Below are 25384 nucleotides of genomic sequence, written 5' to 3'. Positions count from 1 at the left end.
TCGCGCTAGGAATGCTCATCAGTATACCCTTAAGCCCAACTTCCCTCGTACTATCAAGCAAAGAAATTCGTTATTTAGCCGTACAACGAGAATGTGGTATGCCTTACCAAACTTTGTCCATTCCAGTCATAGCAATATCCACGAATTCAAAAACAATGTACACCGACGTCTCCTTTAAAACCCTCTCTCCCTTTCCTTATGCTGTCTGCATAATAAGGGTAGAAAAATCACTTGAAGTGTGTTAGCTCAATGTTAATAAAACCGCTTATTTCGAATAATTTCAGAATGTTTTTTTTTTTTTAAATAAAACAAATATATTTACTTTTAATTCTTGTATAGTTTTATTATTCAATAATAATTATAATAATTTTCTCATAAATAATATTTTTTTTGTTGCTCTCTTATTTAACTATAAGACATAAGGGAGAAAGGAGAGTCTTCCAACTGAATGTTTTTATTTTTATTTTTGTTTTGTTTTTATATTATTAATTTATAATATGTTTTAGTTGTTAAGAATAATTATAACTGTGTGTGGTTTTATTTTCAATTTTAAGGGATTCAGTTTTGTTTTTTTCTTTGCATTTTGTTTTTCATCATCATTTTACTCTTTCGGCTTATTTTTATATTAAATTTATATTTAAAAAAATGTATGGTATTGCATAAATTAAAAACATTACTAAAAAGACATTTTCATACCCCTTTTTTTTCTATGAAATTTAAATAAAATATGATGATCAATATTTTTATTTGGTGTGCTCGTTTGAAAATGTAGCTGCCAAGTGAGAAAATTGGATAATCTGTTTTCGAAAACAAACACAATAATAAAAATAAATATTTTCTATCATAGAATTTAAGATTACACAAATTTGTTTTGTTTTTGAAGGATTCAAAATAATTTAACAATACAGAAAATTAACTGAAAACAAATTCAAAATCAATTACATTCAAAAAAACAAAAACCGTCAGCCTCTTTTAGATGAGTTTAATTAAATTTTATTAATTAATTTTAATTTTTTAATTTATTTTTATTAAATTTTCTATCTTTCCCATACTTTTTTTTATATTTTTATTCGCCTAGACTGAATTAAGTGCATTAATTTGAATTTGGTGTTTTTTGTTTGCTTGTTTTAGTTTACAACGTAAGGAAATTTTTGTTTTGTTTATAATAATTTCTTTTTGTTTTTTTAAATATTACTTTACACTTTCACATTCTCTATTCGTTTAATATAAAAAACACATTCATATACTAAATACATTATATAGTTTAACAGGAATGGTAAAAAAATTCGATTATACACAATATTAATAGTTTCAATGTAAAAATAAATGTATATACTCATATTTAACAATGCATTTTCATTCTCTTTTGTTTTTGTGTTTTGTTTTTGTTCGTCATAATAATAATAATATTTATTTTTTAATGAATAATAATAATAATAAATTTATAAGCGTTTATATAGGTAAGTAGAAAATCGAGTAAATAGAGATGAAAAATTTGGGTATAAGTGGGGTTATAGGAAGAAGAAGTGATTTGAAACCAATATTTGTTGAGTTGAGTTTACATATAGTTTTGCCTGTTTTTTTTTCAAAAAGGTTATATATTGTATATTTAAAATAAAAAATATCGAAAAGCTTGTAATTCTCTTAAAACATCAATGAAAGAGAAACAAATATTGAAATTATATTCCGAAGGAAGAAAATCATACTCGTAAGTTTGTGTTAACCAATATTTTGAGGTCAATACTATAATGACTTATGAGAATAATAGAAGGATATAGTCATCTAAACTTGAATTAAAAAAAAAAAACAAATCTATTGATTATGTGTCGCTGGTTCGAGAACACTCCGACTTAAAATATAAAAACAAAATAAGAAGCGTTCTTAAGAATTTCCAGCAATAGCCCTTCATAGTCTTAATTGGTTACTAACATTGGATGATCCATTTAATAATCCAAAGCCTATTAAAGAAATTGGGTTATCTAGGCCTTGGGGATAAAATAACTACCACGTTAAGACTTGACCGTTCGATAGACTCGGGAAGCCTAAGATCACCGAAGTAACTTTGGTTAATTGTGTTAAAATTTTGATACAAACTGAATAAAATTAACACCAACACAATTAAAAAAAATGTTTTAAACACTTAATAAAATAAGAAAAGCACGTATACGCCTAAGTGTACTACTGTTGAAATAACCAAGTGGCATATACGCCGAAATAAACATAATATTTTTCAAAAATCAATCGTAATCTTCAAAAACTAAATCTTTAAAAATCATAAGGAAATTTGACTGAGAGCCTTAAATAGAAAAACATAATTTTTAGTTTATGAACGTTTATGTATTTAAATTACATAAATTTAAAACTTAAACATTTAAAATAACTTACCCTTTATAACTGCATTTGTTTGTACATATATCTTTAATATGCGAAACACAGGTGTGCGTCAAAATATTGGTACCAAAGGAGTGGTCGGTATGTGTATTGGTTTTGAATTTTTTAACATTACAATGGCAGAGGAAGACGAAGCGTGGTAAGTCATTCACATTCTTATAGTACTGCTAAAGAACGAATCTCTGTGCTCCACAGTACGACTGAAGTTGGGTTCAATGGTAAATTAATGGGGATTCTAGAAGCGTGAGCATTATGGATAAAGGGTTTAAAGGGTATTTTACTAGATCATAGTCCGTTTAAATAATGGTAAAAAAAGGTTGACCCACAAAATTTAACGTAGATTATCGGGTGTTTTGATTGAATGATGAATGATTTCACCAACCATTTTAAAAACTATTTTTTTGAATACTGTCAAGAAGCTTAAGTAATTTGAATGGGATTTATTCTCAAGTTTTAGACTTTATAGGTTCTGTTAAGGTTCTTTTGATGTCAAAAAAGGTTTTAGACAAGACGATCGCCGTTATGCGACTTAACATCGTTCTGGAAAGAATTATGAAAAACTCAATCGTCAACATTAGAGGCATAGTCTTTTAAAGGTCTGTAAAATTACTCGGAAAAACCGATGATATTGACCTAATTGGAACATCAAAGCGTGATATTAGTGGTGAGTTTTTGAGTATTGCTACAAAAGCGAAGTATATGGGTTTTGCAGTTAATCAGAGCAAGACCAAGTACATACTGTCATCAAGAAAGGACATTGAACGATAGCACGTCAAAATGGACAGCTATAACTTTGAGGAAGTTAAGGACTTCGTCTACCTAGGCACCGCTATAAATTCAGATTGTTAAAGTTCTCTAGAGCAACTAAAATCATCCTAATCTCATGTAGTATTGTACTGCAGCTTAGACCTTACCAAGGCAAGATGAGAACGTCTTAGAATGGTTCGTTATCAAGGTTATAACAAGAGGTTGATGATGCACATAACGAGAATATCGATATTAATTTCATTGATGCGAGTGCTACTCATGGGCAATGGCTAGGAGTGCATATCTCGCTTTAACTGTACAGTATTGGCTTTTCGAAGAATAAAATAATATGCGGTTTTTTATTTCCCATTGACAAAATTCGAAATTTAATGAGCTTATTGTAATTTGTCGTTGCAGTTCCACATCCGAAGAAAACCCCAAGACTTCTTAGGAAACCAATATTGCTATAGTTTCTATATAGAAAAACTTATTGGTATAAACCTCTATTCGAGTTTATAACAAGCAACAAAAATGTAGCTCTCATCCTAAGAAAAACAACTGCCACAAAATTTGAAAGATTGTCTTCAGTTTTATGCCAAGATTTAAGTTACGCTGGCTAAAATATTTTTTTTTTAAAACCATTCATAAAGATAAACTCGCAATTTTTTTAATAAAGCTTTTAAACATTCGTTGTTTTAAAAAGAAACAAATAAACAGTCTTAACCCCTCAAAATTTACTTAGAAAGGAAAATGTCTGTCTTTTGTCCGATTCAAAAAAATATGAGCAATTGTCTTTTCGTGAATCCGTCACGAAATAAATCTATTGCAATGTTAGCCAAATTCCCAGAGCTCAAAGATCAGTTAACTGATTATTTTAGAAATCCGTTTATCACCACTTCCGATTCCAATGTTTAGCAGAAGGGAAAGATTTTCATTTAAAATTTTACTGGTGGCAACTGATTATCTCCATTTATATGATAAAATCATTATGCTAATATTTAGCGGAAATAAAAACTCCTTGTTATTGTTTCTCTTTTTTTACCGGTACCTACTGCTTATGCTTGAGTTAATATTCGGACAAATGAGGTCCTTTAGAGAAGAACAGGCCAGGAACCTATAGACTCTATAATACGAAGGCGTAAGTGGCAAGGGACTGGACATACGCTTCGAAAAGGTAACGACTGCATTGCAGGCCAAGTAATGCAGTAGAATCCGCTCCCACAGAAGGAAGAAGAGCTGAACGACCGAGAAAACTAGACAAAAGTTGCAGGGAGCTAAAACACATATCCGGAAATCGTACACGGTGGCGCGTAGGCGTCTGAGGACCTAAGTAAGTAAGTAATTTTCGTACATACATTAAAATGCGGATTCTCTACAGTGCTGCCTTGCTCCAATTACTCATCTCATTGTGATGTTCACTTATTCTTTTCCTGAGTTAAGTTTGTTCATTTCCTTCCCGGAACTACACCATACATTTCTAAGGAATACCAGGAATGCCTCAAACCTAGCGTACCAATGCATAAAAGTAAACATTATGTATTTATAATTATTCTCCAGATGAAACCCAATATTTTATTGTATGATACAAAAAACCCAAAATGTGATAAAACAAAAAATGTGTTTCAATCCCATCGTTACGAACCTCAATCAGATTGCTCTTTCATTGATGTTCTCATTATTAAACCCGTAGAGAAATAAAAATTAAAATCAGTTTTTATTATTTTTTTTGTTTAAATTATTATTATAACTTTAATAAACTTAATTAAGTTGCATTGCCTCTTATTATAGAGAATACTATTTTTCATAATTATTAAAAAAAATTAAAAAAAAAAGAAAAAACAAAATATAATATAATATGTGATTTCAGTAAAGTCAAATAATAATAACAATAATAATAAAAAGTTTATAAAGCAATCACATTACGAAACACATAGAATACTTTTTAAGTTTATTTTGTTCTTTTTTTCTGCTGTCTGTCAATTCATTCATTGTTTTTCTTCTTTTGTTTTAATTAAATATTTTCTGCATCACTTTTTTACTTATTCTTTTCTTTAAACATTTGATTCTCGAATTCTTAAATGTTTCGTTTAGTTTTCCTTTTTTTCAAAAACACACTTTATTCGTTAATAGTCTTTAAAACCAGAATTTTGTTTAAAATGTTTTTGTGTGTTGCGAAAAGAATAAACTTATTATTTACACAACATTGCTTATAACATTGTTTACTTTTTGTCATAAATTTTGTTTTGATTTAATTTAATAATATATAATAGGTATTTTTTGTTTTTTTTTGTTCAATAATTATTATTATTAATTTTACTACGAAACATTATTTTGTTTTATTTTTTTTTCTGTTGATGTTATCATAGTTTTGAGTTGAATTTATTTATTATTTATTTTTTTAAGTGAAATTCCTTGAACATTACTGTTGTTTTTTTTGTTTAAATTTAATAATTAATTAGAATAGGTAGTTTGTGTTTAGATAGGTAATGCAATTTGTTTGATCTATCAATTGTTTAAAACAAAAGAAAAAATTCTACCCTCTAGGCATTTCTATAGTGTTGTTTTTTCTTTTTTGGTTGTTGATTTTTATTTCGTCATTCAATAAATATATATAATTAATTTTGTTATGTAAATATATAAGATAATTGCATTTTTTGTGTTTCACAATTTATGTTTCATTCTATCTTGTTTTTTTTGTTTTGTTTTTATTTTTTTATTCTCACTTAATTTAATGGAAGGCAAAACATGTGCTGAAGTAGACTTTTATTATTATTATTACTATTATTTGTATGACTATTAATATTATTATTATTATTAGAGGTTGGAGGAGGTAATTGAAGAATACTTAGATCATCAGCAACGGAATCATAGTCACTGGAGTCCTCTCCGTATAACTAATTCAGATGACGAAAATGACAAATTATAAAAAGAAGAAAAAGAAATTACTTTAATTTTAATATTTTTTTAAATAAAATCATAAATGTATGCACAAAAAAACAACAAAACTAAGAAACATTTAAAAACTAACCCGTAAATTATATGGATGTAGCTCACACGATGCGTGATGTCAAACGCAATCTTCTAGGGACATTAATAATGGATTCACATATTCAAATCCTTCGAATTCAGTTTGATCGATTTTCTCAATAACACGACTGTAAAAAGAATTATAAAAAAAATAATTAATTAAAATATGCTATAAATAATAATAATAATAATAGATTTTGTTTTCATTTTTTTTTTTCATTAGCGCTATACCCAAGCCTTAAAGCCCTTAAAAGCTTTATTATGTTTAGTTTCTTCTCATTCATTTAGACAAGAAAAAAAATTAAGAAAATTTATTAAAAAGTTAAGAAGAACAAAAACAAAAAACAAGCAAAGAAAAAACGAAAAATTAAATTTTAAAATAAAAATACTTACTCATCGTCTGGGGTCAATTGTACGGCCTCCTCTGTGAATTCGGGAGGGAAATTTGCCAAATCCCTGTCGGAATCTAATCGTGGCTTAAATGGAGGTGATACTTGCTTACGCTCTAGCTACATTGGTGCGAAAAGAAAACATAATATGACGATAAAAGAGAAAACGAACAAAAAAATTTTAAAATAATAAAATACAATGAGGCTAGAGGATTTATGAGGAAAGGAAATGTATTTTTATTTTTTTGTTATGTTTATGTGGCGAGATAGTTTCAATGGTACTTTCAGTTTCATCCTTAATTTTTTGACACATTCACTTTGGCTCATGACATAAATTATATTAAAGTCAAATTTTTCGGTATCTATGTTTTATACATATTATTATTTTTTAGATACTTTTTATAGTAACATTCCTATTTGTCTATACGATTTGACCGACTCTTTCGATACACATATGTACATTTTTCTTTAAATTTTGTCTCAAATTATTTTTTTTGAGTCAGCTGTTTTTTTCGAATTTCCGAATTTTGGGTTAACCAATTGTTTTTGGTGGGTTTAAGAATATCGAAACCATTTTTTCTATTGATCACATACAGTACAAAATAATTTTGCACCACAAGACTAAGTTTTTTTAGGATTCTCCTTATAATAAAGCTGAAAGCTTTTTTGAATGAAGCAGTCTCGCTATTAGAATTTGTTTAGACATATTGTTCTTTCCATCAACTCAAATTGCATACAAATAAAATTAAATAGAAAGCATAAGCATGTTTTCGTTTCTGAAATCCTCGAGATATTTTAGAACTGTTTAAGTATCCATAATGCGATAGGATGTCTGTTTTTATTTGTAAAGGGTATTATAAGCCGTTTGGATTCGGTAATAACTGTTAGTTGCAGTTGAGTCACAAGGCCTAGGGGCTGTAGCAAAAAATGTACACAAAGAAAAGAGCATAATTTATTTGGTGAATTTTTATAACAATTTTCCTCATACGAATTTGAAATTAACAACATGATTTTTTTAACTCTCCATTTAACACGAATTTGTCATTCCCAACTCCAGGTTTTTAGATTTATAGTTTATCAACATTAGATTTTCAAAACTTTAAAGAAATGAGAAACATGACTACTTAATTTTATGTTTTCTGTCTGATCTTGTGTTTGTTTCAGCATTTGATACAATGTTTTTGAACTAATAAAATATTTTGATAGAATTTCCCATTATGAGAAAATGAAGAAGAAAATAATGGAGAACTGGGAAGTAAGAGAAGGCCGTGAGAAATGTTTCCAAGTACTTTCAGATTTCGATTTTCAAAGCCTACAAAATTAATGGTACGGATTGTTGAGTTTTGGCATCATTCGACGATTATTGATCGATAATGGGGCTGAAAACAACTTCGTGGAAACCTACTTCTTGTAAGGCCTTTTTTCCTGAAGGTATCAATTCCAATTTGCACAAATGGATTTGTTTTTCGTCATGAAAAGTGGACTGATAGGAACATCTCAGAAAAGTATTAATTTTGTGGTTCTACAGCGAAACAATTAGTAAGGCGGGCCATGCAGAAAACATCTAAATTGTATTATCAGTAATTTTGGCGACATAAACCCTTCGGCCTTTATTTGCAGAGAAGATGATGAATGCCAAATACCGGGAAACAATTGAAGTACTAGATGACAAAATCATTCAAATAATGCTATATCTCGAATCATAAGTACCAAAAATGGATATATCTTAACTTTCGTACGAAGTTTCTGCGAAACACATTTTATTTAACATATGGTGTTAACCTGGAAGGCACTATCTTTAACAGATCTTCACAATTGCTCGGCTATGCGAACGACATCGAAATCATCGGCCTCTCCAAGTGAGTTGTTCTAGAAGCATTTACAGCTTTAGATGATCAGGCAAAACATGTTAGTTTTGTCCATCGCCTAGGACAAAACGTCACTGTCGCTAGCAGTAATTTGGAGTATTCAAGGAGTTTACATATTTCGGAACAAATATCAATTTCTAGAATGATAACTTAGTGAAAATCCGACGAAGAATTTCCTAGCGAACCGCTGCTTCTTCGGTTTGGGAAAGCAAATGTGTTCAAAACGTGCGGACTGCTGGTAAATAAGTAAAAAAGGGAAATTGATATTTGGAATTTTTTTAGAGAAAAATCCTTCGGCGGATATTTGGTCCTATGTGCAAAGAGGGTGAATGGAGAAGAAGGATCAAACGTGAATTGTACGAGCTATATCAAGAGGACTATGTAGTCCAAAGAGACAAAACAAGCCAACTACATTAGTTCAGCCCAACAAAACAAAAACGTTCCAGTAAAGAAAATCTTTGAATCGCAGCCCCGAACCGAAGCTCCTCTAAAAGACCAGTCGGTTTCTGACGCAAGTGCGTTTGGTCTCACTGGAAGGAGCTTGCATGGGACCGCAAATGATGGAAGAACGCAGTATCGAATGCTGAGCCTTTCAATGATCGGGAGCCGTATAATGAAATGAAGAATTATTTTTAAGATGACGAAGGGTCTTTGGACGATCAGTGTACACCAACGATTTAAGATAGCCCCACAGGAAAAAATCACATTATGCTAAATCTGGCAATCGTGCTGACCACTGAAGACCGCCTCTAAGAGAGATGAGCCGTTCGGGGAAGTATTCAAAATATTCATTGACCTTCTTGCCGTGTTAGCTGTGGCGCCTTCCTGTTGAAACCACACTTCCCCTACATTCATTTCTTCAAGTTTGGTCAGAAAAAAAATCCACAATCAGGCTGACGTAACGTTCAAAATTCACCGTAACTGCTCTTTTGTTCTCTTCAAAGAACCATGGGCCAATAATGCCGATTCTGGATATTGCACACTAAACAGGCACATGTTCTGTATTCAGAGGCTGCTCATGAAGTTTTTTCTGGTTAGTGGTGCTCCAATTTCGCATGTTTTGTGTGTTCGCACATCTTGCTGAGGCAGGTTTTCGAGGAAGACTTTACATGCATTTTTTCGGGCAACATAATCGGGTGGATTAAGTTGTTGCACCACGGGGTAAAAATTAATTTCTTCAAGAAGAATTCGTCTCATTGTGCGATGTTTTCTGGCGTGCTGACTTTTCTGGAAGGCCCATTATGCTTCTTCGGCAAACTACCGGTATCCCTGTCCACCCACAAAGAAATCGATTTCCGATCAGGCACACGACCCACAGGTGCGATATTGAAATTGTTTCTGAAAGCTCGCTGACTTGCTATGATCGAACGGCTGAAAGAAAAGTAGGCCTCCACAACGAACGAGCGCTCTTGCTTTGTCTACTGTGTTGTCATAATGAAAACCTTAGATAACGTGCTTTCGAAGAAGCCATAAACCAACCAACCACGCCCCACCCTGTACATAGCATAAAATAATATATAACAGTTTTCTGCAATTAATTACTTCTAATTACTCTAAAATAAAAGTAAGATTTTTTGTAATTTTTTATCTTTTAAATCGTTGTTTTGAGTACACAATTATATTTTTACGAATTCATGTGTTTACTTGTATGAATCCTAAGTTCTAAGTTCGCTACACTACACTTTAATATGAAACGAATTGTTAATATGATTGATTGATTGATTGAAAATGTGAGAAGAAACGTAACACCTTATTTTTCTATGAAGGAATTAAAATAATGAAAAGTTTTACTATGTATTTAACAAACAAACCCAATATACTTTTTATACCCCTTGTATGTAACTTCCATGAACCTGAAAATTACTAGTTCTATGCAAAGTTTGATTTTTATTTCTATTTCTATCAAATGCTGATCGCTTTTAAAAAATTAGATTAACTATAGAAAGAAAAGAAGTAACTAGAATGAAAACGGGAGATAGAATTAAACATTCATAATGTTAGATCAAGCATAGAATAATAAACATTAAGATTTTCGAATATAAAACAAAAATGTTATACATATATTTTGTTTTGTAAATTTAGCGTTTTTTTGTTTCGAAAAACTTCTTTGAAGCAAGATAAAATTCAATAAGAAACATTTAGCATTCGATGATTAGATAAACATTAATGGAAATAGAATAAGTAACGCTTTTTTTTAAATCAAAATTAATTGAAATTGAACAAAAAGCAACAGTTAGGATTAAGTTTAAAATTTTAATATAGGAATAGTCCAAAGAGAAACAATCAAAGGACAACAAATATTAAAAAAAGAATTATTTTATTTAAGAAGAGAGGAACAACCAAAATAAACAACAAAAAAGGAAACAATAAGAAACTTAACAGCACATTTTTTGCTCGCTTGCAATCTTCTCACACTCGAACACTTACGGATCCTCTGGCGTCAATTCAGCCGGTTCTCTGGTAAATTGAGGGTCAAAATTCGTTGACATGTCCGGATCGCCAGGATCAAATGTCGGTATGAAAGGCGGTTGAACTTCCTTTTGTGCAATCTTAAGAATAATATTTTTTTGTTTCGTTTTTTTTTCTTGCATTTTTGTTTATTATAAACATATATTTTTTTTATTAATTATTTAAATAAAAATGTCAGATGTTAATTAGAGCAGGTGTGGAACGTATATGTTTGAAATTGATTATGTTATATCGACAAAAATAAAACGAGAAGAATAATTTGATTAAATGATTATATGAGTAAGTGGATGTTATTGAAACATGAATTTTGTGTTTCTGTTCTCAACATAATAATCAAATAAAGCAAGTTTGAAAAAACTGAAATTGATAAGAGATCATTATTTATAAAAAATTGTTAAACGCTTTCGTTAAAAATTTACTTCACTTCACATAACTTCAAAAGCTTCAAAAGTGTTTCCTCTACTTTCAGTCGTCGCGAACGCAAAAAACGAGATGTGAATACTTCAGTTTTTAAACTTATGACATACAAATTATGTTCGATGGATTCCATAAATTTTAAATATAAAATAAAAAAAGTATTGTTGAATTTCTTATTGAACTAATGTGGAATGGCGTGAATCATTTATTTAACTGTTTGAGAAATGGATAAGCTTCGTATTATAATAAAACAAAAACTAAAAAGTAAATATAATATATTGTTTTTTAAGTTGAAAATCATTGTGGAACGTATTCCTGTATTTTATTTTCATTTCTTCGCATGCAGATGGCTCCTTTTTTTGTATAACTCGTGAATATTTAATTTTTGCATACTTGTTCTACTCGTATTCATTACATAATTCTCCTTTAATTGTATTACTTGTGAATGGGAAATTCAAATATTCCTTTATTTCGACACACACAGTCTTCGAGGGAAAAAAGGGTGGATGGATGGAGAAAAAATCCTAACCTAATATTGGTGTTGTTTCATTTAAGTTTTTTATTCAGAAAAAACAAAAATTAAAACCGTGCATATTTATTATTATTGTTTTTCTTTTAAATGTGTGTTTGTCAATATTGGGAGAGGAAGAAAAAAACCTCAAACGGAAAAATGATTCTAAATCAACAGCCTTACCATTTCCCAGTCAATACTCTTAAAGAATGGATGATTGACAATATCCATGAAGGCCGATTCACGATGGCAGCCAAGACGATCGGCTGGATTTTTATTGAGGAAACCTTTAAGGACCGATGCGGCCTTTACACTCAACGAACGTGGTATACGAATGGTTTTTTCCAATATAACTTGAAATAGGTAGTCTTCTGTGTTCTGCGAAAAAAAAACAAATAAAAATCATTAGATTCTTAGTAAGATAAAAAATAAATAATTTTGTTCTATTTACTTGATCGGGATTCTCAGAAGCGCCAGCAATGTCAAACGGACTACGTCCAGCTAGCATCTCATAGAGCAAAACTCCCAACGCCCACCAATCGACAGAGAATCCATAATCCTCGCCTCTCAGTATCTCCGGAGCGATGTAGTTTGGCGTTCCACAGAATGTGGATGTTGTGTCACCAGGCCGTATGCCTTCTTTGCACATGCCATAGTCAGTTAGCTTAATGTGGCCCTCATGATCGAGCAACACATTATCAAGCTTCAAATCACGATAGATAATTCCCTTCTCATGGAGGAAATTCAAGGCCAAACTTATTTCAGCCGCATAGAATCTAGCATGTTCCTCGGGCAATCTTCGTTGCCGTTGCATGTGGAACATCAAATCTCCACCACGAACAAACTCAATAACAAAGAACAAACGTGACGGAGTCTGGAAACATGAATGCAGACCAACTAAAAATGGATGATTCGATGCTGTCTCAAAGACATGCTTTTCTGTTTGCACCCAATCGATGTCTTCGTCATCGGTGACCAAAGCTTTTTTGATAACTTTCATTGCGTAAATACGTCGTGTCTTTTTTAGCTCAACCATTAGCACTTTAGCGTAGCTGCCACGCCCAATAACTCGAATCAATTCGAAATCATTGAGTGAGTATTGCCTCTGGGTGCCCGGCTCAAGTTGTTCCTCGATATTTTGGACGGCTTCTACGGCCACTGAGTCACACGGATCGGGTAATACGGCTGGCGGATAATCGGGTATTGGTGGTAATACCTCAGGTAGACCAGCATCGGCATTTAAGTCATCGCGTTCTTTGACCAATGGCTCAACGTGCTCGTTGGTACAGTGTTTCTGTACTAATTTGTGACATTTCTTGTGAACAAGCAACTTACATTGTATGCACTTAAAGCCCTGACGACCTAGACCCCAGATGCGATCTTGGCAATAGGCACAGAATGCGCGCTAAAAAAGAAATAAATATTCAAAGTTAGAGAATGAATCAAAATGAAAGAATTCCATAGCAACTTACTCTATTGAAGCGTTTGGCTTGGAAAATATGTCCATTAATGCGATATAATTTACGCCATCTTCTAGCTCCTCGTCTGTAGATGCTTCCTGTTAAAGAAATACAATAATTAATAATATGATCGAAATTTATCAAATGATAGTGGACGAAAAGATACGTACGATCTTCACCAACGCATGACATTCCTGGCGCTGATGGAACATTTGGAAAAACTGTAATTGAACAAAAAACAAAACAAATAAGTATAAGCAAACTATATTAAAAAATCTTAAGGTTGTTAGAGTTTTAAAGGTCGTCGTTGGTACAAGGGGAAGTCAGTTTTTTGTTGTCGTTCTAAAAAAATACTCCGTTTTTAACCATAGAGTTAACCTTTTCGAAGATGCCTTATCAATATTATTTGCTTTAAGATCAATGGAGTTTTTAAAAATTCCATATTTTTTAGAGGAAATTGGTTTGTTTATGTTTGAAGATACAGGCATAAGGTGAAGGCAGTAAGGATCTGCAATAAGAATTCATATTTTGCAGGTTTTGGTCCTAAAGTTAATAGATAAATGAATGAAATATTAACATATCTATGGAACAAAACAGTTTTTTGAAGGGAAAGTTTTTGAATGATGGCACTCCTTTTTATATGAGTGAATTATGTTAGACATTCAGTAGCAATTTCTTGGAATACAACATTTTACAATTCATTAGATTCTGTTTGTCATATATCATTATTTTTTTATATAAAGAAGGCTTTCATTATTGCAGAATCAACAAAATATGTATAAAGGGTTATTTCTTTCAATCCTTTTAATTGTGTCATTTATGGTCCCTATACAAAAGGATATAAGGACGTTTTAATAAGAGTTGGAATCATAAGGAACAGCCTCTCATTATTCAAATCTTTTAAAATGGATGTGACATAATGTCGATTATAAATTATATAAAAAGTAGAGAAATAGTTGGTAGTATGAAGAGTGATGGGTTTCAAGGTCAATAATTTTTTTTAATATTTGTGGGCTTGGGCTATGTATTGTTCTTATCGAAATCGGTTAATACTAAACAAAGTTAGAACTAATGTGTTAAAAGCACAATGGGGTCAAAATATACCATGAGTTGACCTCTCTCTCTCTTAAACTATATATGTTTTTAAGGTAGGCTTAGGTTATGTTCCGTTAGGTTAGGTTTTTAGGGAGTGTTGCATCGGTAATGGCCGAAAAGAAACACACATTTGGAACTTTCTGGATTTATTGTGCTCTCCAGGAAATAAAAAAAATTGAGTAGATGGTTGAAAGGTTCATTAGTATTAAGGTTTAGGTCGGCACCCGAAACCATTCTGATTTTAGGAAGAGTTTCATAATGTCCTTAGGTGGCAAAGACGAGGCGTATCGACGCATAAGTCGAGAAAAAGTATTTTCCTAGAACTATAATTTTTCCTTTAAACACTTGCTGAGAAAGTGGAAGGTATCGTCTTTCTCTTCCCTCTCCTCGTCTTCACGCAATCTACAAAAATAAGGTGATCTGAAAACGATGCTGCTCATACCCAAAGTGTTTTGACTCATTGGGATACCTATGTATACGAATAATTGAGGACTGGTTAGTTGTAAAAGGTTTTTAATTTTGAGATATTCGATCATAGATGCCTCGAAGTGCTACAAGCTTCGTGTTTAGACCAATTGGTGTTTGTAATTTCAAGAACACATTTGGGAACTAACCCATTAACAATGGACTGGTGTAGCTTTGAAGTTAGTTAAGGCCTTTGTCTACCTAGGCTCCGCTATGAATGCTAAGACCCTTCCTAATCATTTCCGTCCAGCTATACGGTGTGGACGCTTGAAATATGACTGTGGATGAGAGCACCTTCGGTCGCTTCGAGAGAAAAGTTCTTCGAGTGATCTACGGTCATGTATGCTTTAAAGATTAGTGGAGGAGAAGATAGAACGACGAGCGTAAGGGTTGTAGAGCGACATAGACTTAGCCAAAAGGATAAAAGCCCAACGCCTGGTATGGCTGGGTTACGAAGAGCGCTTGAAACCAACGCTTCGGCCCGAAAAGTGGAAAGTGACCTCATCCAACTTGGAGTACGCAATTGGAGATTAGCTAGGGACCGAGCTAGATGGAGAAGTTTGTTGGTTGAGGCCCTAGTTCACACAGGACTATAACAGCATCTTAATTAAGTAACTTGCTTTAGTTGCTTGTTACCCATTTATACGATATGCCAGAAATGAAGTATTGATCCGTTTTTGGCCAATTTTTAGGTATCATTCGTTTTCGTTAATGTTACATTGCCCTAGGACCCAACGGAGGGTAACCGTGTTAGCTTCGCTGATTAAAGGTTGCTCCATACGGCACTGTTTTTGACAATTTTGACTGTGTAGCAATGGCAAAGATGGCCTTGCTTACTGCTTGCTTATCAACAATTATGTCTCTGGTTTTGTATACCAAAATTTGGAAAGAAAGGTCATAAGCAGCTTCAGACTTTGCAAGTATTTCTGCTTTAAAAACACTGCAGTAGTCTGGGAGCTTTTTAAATCTTTCTAGGCCAGGATTATATAAAAAGTGATGTCAATAGTGTTCTTCTATGAAGGAAAAGATGCTTCTATGAAGCCAAAAAACATTAGTAGAAAGGCAATTTGTATTTCGAATGATGAGTTTACCCGTGAATATGGACACAGTCCTTAACATAAAACTGTATGATAATTTTGCAAAGTACAAATATTTATTTTAAAAATAAATTAAAAGAATGTAAGTATCTTACTTAGTTTCTGGAAATTCTTATGAGTCTTCATTTGACTCTATATGAAGTTTTGAGAAACCTTGAATTTAAGGCTTTCAAGTTTTAGAACAATACGTTTTGGAGTTGATTTTTAGTGCTGATTTCGATTCTGAACTTCAACTTTAATTTTGAAAATACCCATATTCAACAATGTTTTTATTTTTAAATAAAAGAATAGAAAATGTTTATTTTTATTTAATTTCAAAATCTATGTATTTCAAAAACTTGATGTGACAGCGTTATTTAGACGACTAAGCTGATATTTATTTTCAAGATGTTTTGTCTTGTTAGCATGAATGGTTCAGAGTTATTTTAATGTTTATTTATTTGAAAAGTAAAAAAGATCTGGAAAATTATCACGAATTGTATAAAAATAAAAACTATTTCATGAATATACAACTATTTTTGTGTATGAGTCCGTTTGAGTAGATTCGGATTTAAATTAAAACCCATCGGAAAAGTGCAATTTGATGGCCTGGAGAGGAAAAACCGTTGCCGTATTTGTATAAAAACAACATTCGACTTTATTGATTTGTTTGTTCTACAAAACAAAATGTTAAAAGTTCCATCTTTTCCAATACTGAAACCTAAAATAGATATCGTAATGGATATTTAAAATAATATAGACTATATGTTATATCCTTCAAATTTACGTCACTGTTTTATTTTAGACTTAGACCGATATAAAATAAACCTACTAAAACATCCCCAGCCCCACCTTTATTCATCCATCTGTGTTTTCATATCGATAACGTTATATAAAAGTGATTTAAGTTATACGCATTATGCTTTTAAGTTTGCTTGCTTCAAAGTCAATTAAGCCCGGAAGCCTCATCAAACCAATTTGCTAACTTCCGTATTAAAATACAAAACAAGAACAAAAATGAGAATGACGAGATGGCCATGATGACGATGATAAAGATGATGATGATGATTATGATGATGACGATGACGGTGATGGAGATGGTTAAGTTAAAACAAAACAACGGTTATAATGAGGAAGCTTGCTGGTTGTTCGGTTCTTTGGCTTGATGTTCGTTTGTCCGTTTGTTCATTGGTTCGTTAATAGAAAAGGAAGTGAGACATTTCATAGGGTGTTATTTCTACTTTATGTATTTTAGGTATGCTCTAGAATTTTACACCCTTAAATCTTTGTATATACCTACATAATTATAAATATTCGTTTGTGCGTTAAATTATGTTTGTTTTGAAATAATGATAAATTGCTTTAGCGGCGAAGAACAGAGTGGTAGATTTTATATAGATTTTCAAAAAAGAGAAAAATTATTAAAACAAAAAAAACGAACAAAAATTTAGAATTCAGTTTCAGTTGATTGTTTTGATTTTATGAAGCAGGACGAGTATAAAAGGTATTTTGTTTACTAACAACACGTTAATGATGATTAGAGGAAAGTTAAAAAGAAAAGAAAAACAAAAGAGGGGAGTGTAAGGTACATTCTACCTATCATTAGGGACGGAATGAATAGCGATGGGAAAGAGAAAAAGTATAATAATTAATAAAGAAAGATATATTCAAGAAAAACTTAATTAATTCTCCCCCCCATGAATAATTAGAAAGCTTTTAAAATCGAATAAGGACACGTAAGGCAATCTTTTTCCTTGTTTATTTTTGTTCGTAATTTAAGATATTGGGGGAGTTAACGACGACAATGACAAATCTAATCACAGATTCAAATCATAAGGTAAATTAACCGATTTTCTGAGGACGAGGATATAAGTTGCAAAAAATCAGAAGAAGCTCCGAGAAGTTAACAAAAATAAGTCGATACTTAGAAGAAATGAAATAATATATGTACATTGAACAAAGTAGGTACACAGAAAGATAAGTCTTAAGAACAACTTTTTTTACTGCTTTATATCATGTATCGAATCCACAATAATAAAAATGCAGTTTTGGAAGGAGTTACGCAGATTTATGCAAATTTAACACTTTCGCTGTTCTTTGGTTAAGCTTTATGAAAACAAACGATTACGATAAGAGAAGTAAAGCTTGTTGGATCTTATAGGGTTTTCCATGGGAAAAATAAATCAATTTATTTTTCCATGTCCTGAATAATGAGATTTGACAATTTTAAATGTGTTCTCACAATGTTTGAAAATAAAGTTTCTGGTGAAATGGCCACACAAAATATCAAGTTAACACGATTGCAAGAAATTTGGTAAACAAGTAAAATAGAAGAAAAGTTGTAAAATGAAAAGAATTCAAGCTAATTTATTAATATTTTATTTTATCTGCTATTAGTAAAATTTGGAGTAAGAGGTCAGCTGTAAAACACTCACAAATACAAACATTTTCGGAGGATAAAAAAATGATAAATTAGTTTTATTTTGACTTTTCAGTAAGCATCTGAAATAGTTTTATGGTCAGAAGGTAAGCTTATTCGACATTGTGTCTTTGATATAAGACAATAAAAAACTTTTAGATGTCGCTGTTTAACACAAATAGTGACTGACAATAATATTACTGTAAAAAGTAAATAAGAGAACCGAATCAAAGGAAACGTTTATTGTTTTTACAGTTTGTTTTTGACAACCAAAAAACTCGATATCTCCGGAAGTTGTCTACAATTAATGAAACATTAAATGTTCATTGTTTTATAAATTTGGTATGGTTGTGAATTTGGAAGCACTCACATTCATTGGAACGCTTTTACCCCCTAAAAGCTCAAAACATAATTAGAATAGGTTTTAATGATACATCAAGATACTCCTTCAAATAAGAATAACATTGGACATTGTCAACAAAAAAAAGGGAAGAGCTATTTTTGGACCAAGATAGATCTAGTTTTTCATAGCTTTTACTTGAAGCTGAAGCTAGACGGTTCTAGTTTAAGTTTTGTTTCATGTGAATGAAACAAAAATACGCTTAATTGGTTTAGATAGAAAATTCTAGCTTAAGCATAATATATCTAACTATCGCTTGTTTATCCACATGTGTTGGCTTAGAAGCTTAAGCTAAACATTTTTCGTAACGTAAGAGTAAGAGCAAGTTGGTTAATCAAATCTATTTATCTATTTGTATATGGTAACATTTTGTTTTCATGTTAAAAGGACATTTTTAGTTTTTTATCTAATTAACCGATGATTGATGGATAAGTCCAAGAAAGTTCTTGTTATACCGTCCTTTAGTTATGTAAATATGTCCACTGCTCATCGAGTAAGAGCTTATCGAATGGACCGTTAAGCTTTGGTATGGATACAGAGCATTCATCCCTTGAGCTTGCACGGTTTATTAGTATAGCTTTTCAAAAACGGGTAGCTCCAATACAATTGTTTTGATAACTTTTTATTTTTCAATACTATTTTTATTAAACTTGTTTCTGTTGAGCAATTATAAAACAAACTACTTCTGAAGATTTTGTTAGGGACTCTGAAAATGGAAATAGATCTTTTCGTTTAATAATGAATATATTGTTGATCTTCTAAATACCCTCAAGTCATTAATTGAGCCTGGCTTTAGCTTTGTATGATGCTGTACATTAAAGCTAAAAGACCTTTAAGAAATGGATACAATCGATAGCTCTGAAAGCAACAGAAAACTGAGCACTACTAATATTGTGCTTTGTGCTGATTTAAACTGCAATCGCTTGAATCCTAACGTTTTCACAAATCATATATTATCTTTCAATTTAGTACCACTGAACACCAGTTCTCCAATACATTTTTTGGAAGGTATTCCTCGTTATTGAACCTTATGTTTGTGAGTGACAAGAATAATGTTGCATTTTATGATAAACTTTCGGCTCCTGTTTTTACTAAGCATGATTTAATTTTTCTAATACTTAACTTTAGCCTTAATTATTCAGATGAAAAAATTGCTTATCGGGATTTATATTATTTTGAATTTTTAACACATAATATCTTAGAACTGTATAATACAGATGCACCTTTAAAAACAAAAGTTCTTAAGCAAAGCAATAATCCATGGTTTTCTCGTGACATTAGAGACTTGATGGAACAGCGAGATAAAGCCTATATGAATTGGAAAAGATATCGACTAACCGAGCTGCGTTGTATGTTTTGCTTACTCTGTATCAGAGTAAAAAAAATTTTTCAACAGCTTAATACAAGTTCAAATGGTCACCAGCTCTGGAAAAATCTACGCAGAATCGGAACCAGAAAGACAAAATATGGTGCTGTTGAGGACATTGATGGCAATAAATTTAATGAAACATTTATTTCTTCTCCACCGCCACAGGTCCCACAAAGTTGGCCATGTAATGAACATGGTTTTGAATTTTCTGCAGTAGATAGTGCTGATGTAGTCGAAAGTGTTCGCTCTATTAAGTCAAAAGCTGCTGGACTCGATGATAAACATCCTAAATTTTAGTGTATGATATTGCCAGTTGTATTGCCATACATTACTTTTAGTACTATTTCGACGCCCTCGATATACCCTGAATCATGGAAAGTTGCTCAAATCATTCTACTTCCCAAAAACGCTAAGAGAGATGAATTTAGACCTATTTCGGTTTTGCCATTTTTATCCAAAGTTTTTGAAAGGATCCTTCAAAAGCAAATTAACGCCTTTCCATTTACTAACTCACTGCTCAGCCCTTATCAAGCTGGATTTCGGAAGAAACACAGCTGTGTTACCGCAATTTTAAACGTTACTGTAATACAGAAAAGCTTTAGATAAAGACGAGGTTACGCTACTAGTTTTGATGGATTTTTCGAAGGCTTTCGATTCCGTTAATCATGTCATCTAGTGCGACTAAATTAATTTTTTCTTATCTAATTGATAGAAGGCAAGCAGTGCAAGTTGGTGACACCCTGTCAATTGTTTTACCGAATGCCACTGGTGTGCCACAAGGTTCCATACCGGGTCCTCTATTGTTTTCTGCTTATGTAAATGAATTTCCATCTTCATTAGTTAATTGCAGCTCTCACTTGTATGCTGATGACGTTCAGCTGTCCACTTGACCTTATAGAACATGGAACTTTCTGCATCAATGAAGACCTGAAGATAGTGTCAAATTGGTCTTTGTCAAACGGACTTATGTTGAACCCAAAAAAATCCAAATGTCTTGTTATTAATAGAAAATCTTTTGACCTTTCTTATTTTCCAACGATTGCTCCAATCGAATATATCGTTACAGCGAAGAATCTTGGTGTGACTTTCGTCTTTTGACTTGGGAAGATCATATAAAAGGACTCGTTGGTAAGATTCATGGAGTACTTCGTACGTTATGGGTTACACAATCGTTACAATTGTAACTGCAGTTTCACGAGCAGACGACAACTTAATGTAGCTTTAAACTCAATAGTTCGTTATGTTTTTGGATTACGTAGATATGATAGGATATCATATCATAGTTTGAATTTTTGCATTTCTGCTTCGATTTTTGTTCGACTCGACGGAAATCTTTTATGAATATGAGTCTTTTTCTTACGTTCTATTATTGATTACACAATTTAGAGCTTAAGATGGAAAAATAAGCTAAACCCACATAAATCTAGCTTTAGTTATTTTAAAATAGCTATTACTAGAAGACATCTCTTAGTTTCTATAGCTAAATCTTATTTTAATAACACAAAACCTAGCCTCGAGTTAAATGTCAACGTCTAAGTTTAAGTACCTTTTTTATTCACAATTATCCCTATCATAGCTCCATCAGGAACTCTAAATGTTGGGACAAATATTTGTGTTTAGATGAAAGTTATGGCACTGCAACTTTTGTGTTGCCATTTGGGGAACGAATTTGTTCCGTCAGGAACTATGATTAAGCCAAATAGCTTGATAATGAATATACGGTATTTAAAACAGACAGCCATATGCTTTGTTCGCATACCTTTTCAAGACACATTCATTTTTAACCACTTATTTTCAATATTAACCTACGTATCCGAAACTTTTGCCGCATCTTTAGCCGAATTCCGAACCACCCTATTTCTAAGGTAAACAAAAGTTGGTTTATCTCAAAATCGTAATCGAGTTTCAATATTTTGTCAAGGTGACAAACAAAATAAAAACAAAAACCACCGTTTAACTCTTATCTTCGATTCAAACAAAAAAGTATCTTAAAAAAATGACAACAGCAATATTTATAATAGCAAATAAATTTAACTTAACAAGAAATCTCTGAAGCAACTAAAACTCTATCTCGTTTATTAAGTTTTCAATCTTATAATTGATGAAGATGAAAAGATTAAATCAAACAAAAAAGCTTTTCAAAATCTCTTTTTTTCATTTTTATTTTTATTTGAAACCTTTTTTTTAATCAAATAAAGATTCCTTATCGCAAAAATTGTTTCTCAAGAAAAATAGACACAAAAACAAAATAAAAAAAACACACAAAGTTCATCCCAATCTTATCGAAGCTCACCATATAAGACCTATGAGCTATAACCTGGAAAGTTTAACCTACTCTCGTCGTGTTGTAACATAGGAATTACATATATGTAGAAAAAGAAAAGCCTTATACATGACTTTGCTGTTATAATAATGAACAAATAGAAAAATGCAATAATAAACATCAGTCACGCGTTTTCGTTTTGTAATAAACTTTTTACTATCTATTTTTATGTCAAACCCTTAAGTTTTTATTTTCTTTTGTTTATAGATTTTACTTAAAATTTCTGGTCTTCCATGCCACAACATTCTCAACAGTCACTTCTCTTTTTCGTTTTTTATAAACCAATTCAAATAATATTAAAATAAAAAACACTTTTGATTTCACACAAAACAAAAACAGACTTAAACTGATTTTAATTCTCGTTTATCGATTGAAATCACATTAAAAATTATATTTTTTTTTGTCCATTTTGTTTTCTTTTTTCAATTAATAAATCTCGACATATCAAGTCATAGTATCGTTTCGAAAAAATAAAAGAAAAAACCAATAACCAATACCACTGAACCGTAAAATTATAACCACCCCGCCATCAGATTACCACCAACACCATACTTAAAAAACATTAAAATAAAAACAAACTAAAAGGTGTTGGGAGGTTTTTCTCACACCCGTCTTTGCCACCGTCTCGTCGTGTCGGCGGAGTCGTCGTTTCCGTCTTTTGAACGAATGAAAGAAAAATGTAACATTCTGGCCATAAAATTTGACCTAAAATGAATAAGTGGCTTTATACACATTTATATACTGGTATGGTCATAATAATAGGAACATGTTATTATTTTAAGTTTATCGGTTTTTGTTATTAAACTATGTTACACATCAAGAGAAAAGAAAAGAAATCGGTGTTTTAAATATCCTTGGTTTGAATTTTTGAATATTTCAATGATTATAAAAGACTAGCGGCCCGTCCCGGCTTCGCACGGGTAGACATAAATAAGGACAGATATTTAAGTTATAGGCATGCTAATTAAAACGACCATGAATCACTAAATTAGAAAAAAATTGTATTCTTATCGTAAAGCCTCTCTGTACACTACGTTGGCTGTGGTATTTGTAGGTGGCAACAAAACGTATTGATTTTGAGACACATGCAATTGCCCGTGGGAAAAGCACTCTTTCCTTAGGTCGATACCAACTATGGAAAAAGTTTGTCCCTGGGAATTATTAATTGTTAGGGCAAAGGATATTTTTAAAGGGAACTGTAACCTTTTAAAAGTAATTGGCAAATCAGTTGGTATCATCGGGATCAGCGGAACATGTGCGAGCTACAACCTTATCATCTTATCATGCTACAACCTTATCATCTCTTAATTCTTTGATCAATAGTCTTGTACCATTACACATATTGGGAGGGCTTATTTCTTTAAAACATAACAGGCGTAGCTATTTTTAATTTAAGTTCATGAGGTGGTAAGCCAGGTGGATTGAGGGAAATTAAACACGGTGTCAACAGATTTGTAACATTTATAACCACCTGGTACTTTTTCAATAATAATTTTGTTTATCTAATTTACTGAGTCGTTTCTGGGTGACAATATCGCTCTCGAACAGAGCCATGAATAGAAATTTCTTACTGTAAGATTGTTAATGTCGGGATAGATTGTATCTATAAGAATTTCTAGACTGTTTGAGCCAATTCAATATCCAGCAGTACTTGGGAGCTGTTTGCGATTGGAGTAGTAAATTTTCGTTTCTTAATTTAAGTATATTTTTTGAGAAGTTACCACCGCGGTTATTGCATAAATGTCCTCTTATATTCGTGCGCTAATTGAGAGTTTTAATTGATAGCCACAAAGGTGATGATTTGAGGCACGCTTTAATAACGTCTGCACGTTTACCTTTTGTTAAAACTGGAAGAGTTTGGCAAAAGTCTTCAGCGAAAACAAAAGTTACGCCACCAATCATATTGCAGAAGTTTCTTATATCTTTTAATGTGCGGTCCACTGCTTCTACATGAGCTCTATGTCTCATAGTGCACTTATCCCAAATAATCAGCAACTTGTCCTGTAAGAGTATTTAATTGGACTGGACCATTTTTACGGATTGAACATATAGACTGTTGATCTAAAGAAACAGCCAACGGTAATTTAAAGGTAGATTGAGCCGTTTTACCATCATAAAATAGGGTTGCAGCAATTTCTGACAATGCCACTGCCTGTGCTTTTCTTCCGGATAGGCGTACTTTTGCCAATACTTAATTAGAAAGACAAGTTTTACCGTGCCACCGGCCGCGTCCAAAAAAAATAGTTGACCACTGTTTAAATTGTTCCACACTTTAAATTATAACATCGTACGCTAATTTTTGATCTGCCACTAACTTCGGTACATTTGAATTGACAAATTCTGACAACTCGTATTCTATAATATTGTCGAATATTTTTTGTCCTAAAATTAATACTCTTCGCAGCATGAAAGACATTTAATATGAAAATCTAGAGATTCTATAGTAATCTAGTAGTAAACATAGCCTTTGTTACTCAGTGATAATGTAGCTTTCTAATAAAAAAAAATAAGTTATTAAAATCGGTCCAGTACTTTTTGAGTTTATTCATTACATACAAAAATATAAATCTTTCCTCTTTATAATATTAGTGTAGATAGGGTGGACTACATATTTGGCTAGGACGGTTAAAGAACGAATCTCTACGTATTTGATAATTCAACTGAAGTTGGGCTTGAGGGTATGCTTATTGATGAGCGTTCATGAAGGTGCGACTGGCTGTTTCCTTAAGCATAATACGTCAAAATACGGGAAAAAAGGTTGAGAAAAGAAACTTAACGACGTGGTTTAAGCAAAGCTGTTAAAGATTCAAAAATACTTCTAACTTAGAATGTCTATCGTTCATTAATGCCCAAGATACTTCTAGCTTAACCACAATTACGCGTTCGGTCGCGCAGACTTTGACATATTTAATAGTAACAATGGAATTTTATGAAGCGGTCTGAAATGTTACCTCAAGC

At 31.9% G+C, this 25384-nt stretch overlaps 1 protein-coding gene across 6 annotated transcripts in view; it reads right to left on the bottom strand.

The window, feature by feature from the left end:
- Positions 1–317: 317 nt before the first annotated feature.
- LOC129942184 (atypical protein kinase C) overlaps positions 318–25384 on the bottom strand; it is a 92473-nt gene continuing 67406 nt past the window's right edge. For 3 of the 6 annotated variants that reach the window (XM_056051022.1, XM_056051027.1, XM_056051024.1), the window contains 7 exons: positions 13450–13500; positions 13292–13377; positions 12271–13224; positions 12003–12197; positions 10850–10971; positions 6167–6293; positions 318–6032 (listed from right to left, as the gene is read on the bottom strand). In XM_056051022.1, the coding sequence (XP_055906997.1) occupies positions 6206–6293; positions 10850–10971; positions 12003–12197; positions 12271–13224; positions 13292–13377; positions 13450–13500 (1496 nt within the window). In that variant the 3' untranslated portion in view covers positions 318–6032; positions 6167–6205. Of the gene's footprint in view, positions 6084–6166; positions 6294–6558; positions 6675–10849; positions 10972–12002; positions 12198–12270; positions 13225–13291; positions 13378–13449; positions 13501–25384 lie in introns of all 6 variants that reach the window. The other 3 variants (XM_056051026.1, XM_056051028.1, XM_056051025.1) reach the window with 2 other exon arrangements.

The sequence above is a fragment of the Eupeodes corollae genome, chromosome 1 (genome assembly GCF_945859685.1).
Source record: "Eupeodes corollae chromosome 1, idEupCoro1.1, whole genome shotgun sequence".
NCBI classification, from domain to species: Eukaryota; Metazoa; Arthropoda; class Insecta; order Diptera; family Syrphidae; genus Eupeodes; species Eupeodes corollae.
The sequence above is the reverse complement of the archived record's forward strand: the minus strand, read 5'-3'. Positions and strand labels throughout refer to the sequence as shown.